Raw genomic sequence first — 7,714 nt, 5'->3', positions numbered from 1 at the left:
TGGAGAAGTCCTTAATCTTGGGTGGAAAAACTGCATATTATGCTCTATGCTGAAGCACTTTTTCTTTATTTTTCTTTTGAAATTAAAATTAGTTTACCCTTCTATCTACCTATACAACATATGTTAGTATTCAGCAGCTCAAATCCCCTTTTTTATGTAAAATTATTTCTTCTGGTTTGATCCTTGGCATGGGTGCTACAAATACTTACTGGGCATATATTTCCTCAGCAGTTCTATGATAAATCATGGAAATGACATACTTTGACAATCTCCCTATTTCCAGAGAGTAACAACATTTATAGTACTTTAGATCACAAACCAGAACTAGTCTACATGGGTTAAAAAACACTACTGGCTGCTTATGATTGTTCAAAAATCTCCACACTGCACTGGATCACTGTTCTTTGGAATGAACATGGACATAGATCTCTTGAAGTTGGTAGCTGTCTTTGATCTTTCTTGGGATTGATGATTGAATGCTTCCAGAATTGGATTTATTTGTGGAAACATTTCAATTAATATCCCATCATTAACATTTTAAAGTGTTAAAAGGCAAGCATGTCACAAAGATAACTGACCTAAGACATGATATTTTCAAAATCCTCATATGGATGCAAAAGCTGGACAATGAAAAAGGAAGACCAAAGAGTAGATTCATTTGAATCATGGTGTTGGCAAAGTATATTAAATATACCACGGACTGGAAGAAGAAGAAGAAAGTCATTTGTCTTGGAAGAAGTACAGCCAGAATGCTCATTCGGAGTGAGGATGGTGAGACTTCATTTCATGTGCTTTGGACAGGTTAATGGGAGGGACCAGTCCCTAGGGGGGATAGCATACTTGGTAAAGTAGAGGGTAAGCAAAAAAGATGAAGATTCTCAAAGAGATGGATAGACACAGTGGCTGCAAAAATGGATTCAAACCCAGTAACAATTGCAAGGATGTTCAGGGACTAGGCTGTGTTTCATTCTGTTGTTCACAAGATCACCGAGTCAGAAATTCCTTGACAGTGTGTGGCAACAATATTGGGTGTTTACTAGATTTGTAAAATCAGTGCCCATTGTTTCAGCACTAAATGTTTTCCTTTCCTCATCTGAAAATGGGCAAAGTAATACATATGTAGCGAGAGGAACTGACCATGTAATAGTTAATATATTTAGAAATGTGCAATGCCTTCTAAGTAAGATGCTACTTACTGTTATTTGTTTTTTTTCCTAGAAGCTGACATTACAATATTCTGGTACTATACTAAGGACTTGTCTTACAAACCTAAATAATTGGGTAATTGCAATATTCAAGTATTTCTTCAAGGATTATGAAATTATTTCCTACACATTTTTCTAATTAGTTACAAAGATAATCTTGTGTGGAACATAAAGTTTTTCATGAGAATCACAGAGGTTGTGTAACTCATCATTACTGTGGAACACATCTTGACTCTCCCTGGAAATTTCTATTTTGTGCCTATAACCACAGTGTAATTATTAATAGTGCTCTATTTCACTCTCAAAATTCTCCAGATCATACGTAAAATTGTCACTGTATTTAACATACTGACAATTATCTTGTTAATTAATTCTTTATCAAAATAACTTTACTTTCTCATGAAAAAATTCAAATTACACAAAGTGGTGTCTAATCTATCACTGTATCCTCATTTCTCAGAATATTAGTGCCACTAGGAGTTCAAAATAATTTTCTTGACTGTGTAAGTTATTTCTATAATCTTCAGGATAATTTGAGACTACAAAAATGCCATTTATGTAATTTTAATTAGATAATAGTTTTCTTTTTTTTCTTATTAATGATTTCCCTCATTAATTTTGTCATTTCAGGTAACTTTCTAGGGCTGTCCATAATTGAATCAAGCCATGGAAATTAGGAATAATGTTACTGAGTTTATTCTTCTGGGACTTTCTCAGAACAAGGAAATCCAGATGCTCTGCTTTTTATTTTTCTTCCTATGTTACATTGCTATATGCTTGGGAAACTTGGTTATCATGATTTCTATCACATGCAGCCAGCTAAGTAACCAACCCATGTACTTCTTCCTTAGTTACCTTGCTCTCTCAGACCTTTTCTACACCTCCACGGTGACACCCAAACTAATGTCCGATTTACTGACAGAAAGAAAAACAATTTCCTATAACAACTGCATGACACAACTTTTTACCACACACTTCTTTGGAGGTATTGAGGTCTTCATCCTCACAGGAATGGCCTACGACCGGTACATCGCCATCTGCAAACCACTGCACTACGCCATCATCATGAACAGGCACAGATGCAACACAATTCTCATAGCGTCGTGTGCAGGGGGCCTTGTGCATTCCCTTGGCCTATTTCTCCTTGCAATTTTTTTACCATTCTGTGGCCCCAATGAAATAGATCACTATTTCTGTGATGTCTATCCTTTGTTGAAACTGGCCTGCACTAATACAGACAAAATTGGTTTCTTAGTCATTGCTAATTCTGGTATGATGGGATTGGTGATCTTTGTGGTTTTGATGGCCTCTTACATTATGATAATGTATACGTTGAGAGCATACTCTGTAGAGAGCCGTCGCAAAGCACTTTCCACTTGCAGTTCCCACATCACAGTTGTGATTCTGTTTTTTGTACCTGTCATCTTTATTTACTTTAGACCTGCAACAACTTTACCAGAAGACAAAGTGTTTACACTTTTTTACACAATTATTGTCCCCATGCTCAACCCTCTTATCTACACACTTAGAAACATGGAGATGAAAAATGCCATAAAGAAAGTGTGGTGCAATCAAATATTTGTGGCAAGAGAAGCAAATGACGTGAAGGGCATTTGATTCACAAAATGAGATGCAAGTGAATATCTTGTCATGAGAACTCCTCTCTTTGCTTTCCTTCTACAAATGAGAATAGGAACCAGACCATGGAAATCCAGTAACTTGCCATTAGTGGGAATCTTCTTTCAACTCCTTTCCTGACTTGGTTTCTTTTTTATTCTTTACTAGATTATGGGTTTCTTGGGAGTAAGGGGCATGTCACATTCATTTCACTTCTCTTTTCTTAGTAACAAGCAAAGTTTATAGCATAAATTAGAAACTGAATATTTATTTAATTAATTTATGAGTATCTTACCACATAACTCTGGTTTTCATACCTTATTGCAATCATGTCACATCTTAGTGACACATTAAACACCATAACTTCATTGACACTTATTCCTTCTCACTTATTTTTCTACTTTAATGCATGTTTGCTTCATACAGCTATGACCGGGCATAAAAGGCTTCTACCATGGTGCAATTGGACAATGGCCAAATAAGCCAGCCTAGGCACCCAAGAATCAGTACTGGCTTAATGCTTTGCAGTAATTTAGGTTTATTTGCATATTATTTTTCAAATTTTACAACAGAATCTATGTATGTGATAAGCTTGTTATTCATACAGTCAGTTCTTACAAGAAAACTAATATTTAAAAAATACAGTTAAAAACTTATGTTGTTGTTGTTGTTGTTGTTGTTATGTGCTGTCGAGTCAGCCCTGACTCATAGCGACCCCTCCTTGGGTTTCCGAGGCAGTATCACTACGGAAGTAGGATTGCCCAACCTTCCTTCCGAGGAGTGGCTGGTGGGTTTGAACCGCCAGCCCTCTGGTTAGTAGTCAAGTGCCTTAGCCACTATGCTACCAGAGCTCCTCAAAACTTATGTTAGTAATAGGCAAATCAGACCCACATATTCCATATTAAAATGTCTTTTTTTTTTTTTTTTTCTAATGACTCTCTTGGTGATTTTGAAAATGGCTGGATGGAAAAATACCCCTTTATACATTTAAAAATCTATTTTGAAGCCTTCTATCTCAAACTAACTTATCATGATTCCATGATATTAACCTGTCCATAATTTTATAGGAAACAAAAATACCTCAAAATATTGAATAGATGGCAATACAAATCATTCAAGTCTCCCAAATTAACATGCCACTGAATCCCCTGTCCCCTAGGATCTCTCTATATGATCCCAGGACCTAGAAACATGTGCCCATTTCACAGATCTGTCTACTTTTCAATGTGAGTGAATTTAATCTTATAGAAATGTTGTTGTAATAAAGTCACATATTATATATATAAGATGAAAATTGAACATGGTTAAAATTATCCAAGGTCACAAAAATAGTAAATGACAAAGATGTGATTCAACTATCCAGACCGTGAGATAGTTAATCTTACAGATGCCTGAGAGCTGAAACTCCCAAGGGAAAGAATAAACAAAGACCTCATATCATACCCTGGAATTATACATACTGCGTTGGAGTGTTGGACAGGGCATTACTCCTCATACCATTTAAATCATTTTCCTTTGTCTCTTCTGCTTGTCATTTTCCCCAAGATGTATACTTATTTCTCCCAAGTTCTTTATGTCTATGAAACAATTCCACTGTCCTTCCTGATATATCATAGGTGCTACTCCTTTGTACTTTGACATTCAATAGATAAAGTCAATGAGAAAAGCACACTGGTTTTGTCACAAAAGGAAAGGAAACAATCTCATCAAAATTAATGATATTTTTTGGTAACTTTTTTTAACATAATTTATGATATTTGTGTTGTAGTTGAAATACGCACAGAAGAACATTTGCTAATTCAGCAATTTTTTACAGGTACAATTCAGCGACATTGATTCATTATGAGTTGGGCCACTATTCTCGACTTCCTTTACAGTCTATCCTCTGCCATTAGCATAAACTCACTGCACCCTAAATTTCCTAGCTAAGATTTCAAGTTCTTGTCAACTTCATCCTATATAGATAAATCTTAAAAGAGCATAGTGCTTAAGGCAATTAAATTGTTAAGTAAAATATTTTCCACTTATAATCTAAATTCATGTTTAAAAACTGTAAAATAATATGTGATAAAATCTATGGAAAACATGTTGTAATGGGGATCTGTCAGTTATATTCTCTCATAAAGAGATATAACAGACTTTTTGGGGTTGTTTGTTTGTTTTTCTTTATTTAACAAATTAAATGCTTCACTAATATTCAGTTTAATGTTAAGACAAGTTTAAATCCTTTTAGTTACAGTTTACTCATCAGAAAAATAAGGTAAATACTTAGATCATCATTTCAAAATTAAAGTTTAGGTAGCTTTTCATTAGGAGATTAAGGATTTTTACAAATACCTGGTTCTGATGGTATTATTTAACGCTAATCTGCAATATTACTGAAACATGTATGAACATGATTTGCACAGCTTTTATTCTTAGAATTTTTATATTATGAAAATAGTATTTTAAGGTATAAAGTAACTGCAAATAAAATATTTGTTTAAATATTTAAATATCATTTTATAAAAATTAATTTACAGATATAAATAATAATACCTATAAAGCATTTTTAAGCAGTTTCTTTTCTAAGCACAAAACTTATTTTATTATCACAATTATTTCAGAAAAACACTTTCAAGTTTTCTATAGAGTTATTATTTTTTACATAAATTGTATTTTATTGTTTAGACTCTAATTAGTTTTTTTTTTTTGCAGGGAGGGAGCATTTTTGCAGTGAATATGGAAAAACATGGGCCAAGTGGCAAAAATGGTTCTAAGTTTCTGGTACTCATTTTTTCATGGAGAATACAGAGAGAGTAATAGGCCATATAGCTAAAACCAATCCCATTGCCATCAAGTTAATTCCATCTTGAAGGGACTCATAGGACAGAGCAGCAGTGCTTCCATAGGGTTTTCAAAGATGTAGTCTTTAAGGAAGCAGAGCCACATCTCTATCCCATGGAGTGATTGTGGATTTAATGAACATTTTGATCAGCAGCTGAACACAACCACTTGCCAATAAGCCATATGGGCTCTTTAAATCTGAGATGCTATGTAAATTCGGATTTGTTTATTGGAACAAAAACTGAAAGGTTAGAAGTCTGAGCTTTGCTTAGAAACCTATAGATAAAGCACAAAGAAAAAAAAATATCAAAGAAAAATGTAGCAGTTGAACAAGGAAACAAGGAAATAATGACTCATAGTAGCATTGTTGTTGTTATGTGCCATCAAGTCCGACTCGACTCATAGCAACCCCTCCTTGGGTTTCCAAGGCAATATCAATATGGAAGCAGATTGCCCAAACTTTCCTCCAAGGAGTAGCTGGTGGGTTTGAACCGCCATCCTTCTGGTTAGCAGTCAAGTGCCTTAGGCACTACACTACCAGAGCTCCTCATGGTACCATGGGTACTGTAAATAGGAAACATAGATTAACAAAAAAAGAAGAAAGTAGTTCAAAGTAAGTAATACTAATGAAGTGAGGGCAGTGGCATTGCTTATTTTTCTTACATCCTTTAATAAGCTTAACAGAGGCAAACTCACTTTAATAGGGTGGATACTGAGATTAATCAATTGATCAATTAGATCAATTGTCTTAAAGTTAAAATGGATTCTAGCACCACACTTTCCTTAAGGCATTCTTCATCTCCATGTTTCTCAGGGTGTAGATCAGAGGGTTGAACATGGGGGCAATGATGGTGTAGAAAAGAGCAAACACTTTATCTTCTGGCAAAGTGGTGGCTGGTCTGATATAAATGAACAGGACGGGCACAAAGAATAGAATCACAACTGTTATGTGGGAACTGCAAGTGGACAGAGCTTTGCTGCGGCTTTTGGCTGGGTGATTCCTGATGGTGTATAGTATCAAAATGTAAGACAGCACCAGGACCACAAAAGTCACCAAACCCATCATGCCCGAATTGGCAACAACCAGGATCCCAACTCTGTACGTGTCAGTGCAGGCCAGTTTCAGCAAAGGATACACGTCGCAGAAGTAATGATCTATCTCATTGGGGCCACAGAAAGGGAGGTTGATAGTAAGAAGACATTGGACGAAGGAATGCAGAAATGCCCCAATGCAGCAAGCAAAGACCATGGCATCACACTTTCTCCTGCTCATCATGACGGTGTAGTGCAAGGGCTTGCAGATGGCCACGTATCGATCATAAGCCATTACTGTGAGGATGAGGACTTCAATCCCCCCAAAGAAGTGCATAGCAAAAAGCTGTGCCATACAGCTATTATAAGAAATTGTGTTCCTTTCCTCCAGTAAGTCAGTGACTAGCTTGGGAGTCACTGTTGAGGTATAACACAGGTCTGAGAGAGCAAGATAATTAAGAAAAAAATACATGGGTTGCTCAATTAGCTGACTATAGGTGATGGAAATAACGATGAGAACATTTCCTAACCAAATAGCTATGTAACAAAATAAGAATAATAAAAAGCAAAAATTTTTAATTTTCTTATTCTGTGAAAGTCCCAACAGAATAAATTCAGTGACATTATTGATATTTTCCATGATCTAATGCAGTCAATGTTCGAAAGGTGGACCTGAAAAAAAAGGGACAGGTCAGCATCAGGAATTTTGATTAAGCGTGGTGTCAATCAGAGTGAGTATTGTAGAAAGAAATTGAGTTATTCCATCAGTTATCTTCTACTACATTTAAAGTCATTAATTCTAAACTTTGTATCAGCAGGCTTACCATATAACTTACCATTCTAATCAGGATATTTTTGAGAGCAAACAAGAATGATAGTATCAGTTGCAGTAGTTCAAGGCATAAATTAAAATGCAGAGTCACCTCAGGTATGAGATGTAAAATGAGCTCAGAGCAGATGCATTTCTTTTCCTGGAATAAGTTGTCCTTTGATAAGTTGAAAGACAACAAGGATAAAGTGTGCGAGTGTAGGTT

General features: G+C 35.5%; 2 protein-coding genes across 2 annotated transcripts; one reads left to right on the top strand and one right to left on the bottom strand.

Annotated features, from left to right (window-relative positions):
* Nucleotides 1–1,871: 1,871 nt before the first annotated feature.
* On the top strand, nt 1,872–2,822 carry LOC122151689 (olfactory receptor 4P4-like). The gene has a single exon (XM_042783089.1). The coding sequence runs from the start codon at nt 1,872–1,874 to the stop codon at nt 2,820–2,822; it is 951 nt and encodes a 316-aa protein (XP_042639023.1).
* Nucleotides 2,823–6,414: 3,592 nt separating this feature from the next.
* Nucleotides 6,415–7,320, bottom strand: LOC103210788 (olfactory receptor 4P4-like). The gene has a single exon (XM_007956697.2). It carries the CDS (start codon nt 7,318–7,320, stop codon nt 6,415–6,417), a length of 906 nt encoding a protein of 301 aa, XP_007954888.2.
* Nucleotides 7,321–7,714: the final 394 nt, after the last annotated feature.

Source organism: Orycteropus afer, unplaced genomic scaffold (assembly GCF_000298275.1).
Source record: "Orycteropus afer afer isolate SDZICR_OR568_19922 unplaced genomic scaffold, OryAfe1.0 scaffold00650, whole genome shotgun sequence".
Lineage (NCBI taxonomy): Eukaryota > Metazoa > Chordata > Mammalia > Tubulidentata > Orycteropodidae > Orycteropus > Orycteropus afer.
This window is presented reverse-complemented; position numbering and strand designations above follow the sequence as displayed.

Excerpts from the sequence above, each read along its gene's own strand:
- LOC103210788 (XM_007956697.2), bottom strand. The coding sequence starts at position 7,320 with ATGGAAAATATCAATAATGTCACTGAATTTATTCTGTTGGGACTTTCA.
- LOC122151689 (XM_042783089.1), top strand. The coding sequence starts at position 1,872 with ATGGAAATTAGGAATAATGTTACTGAGTTTATTCTTCTGGGACTTTCT.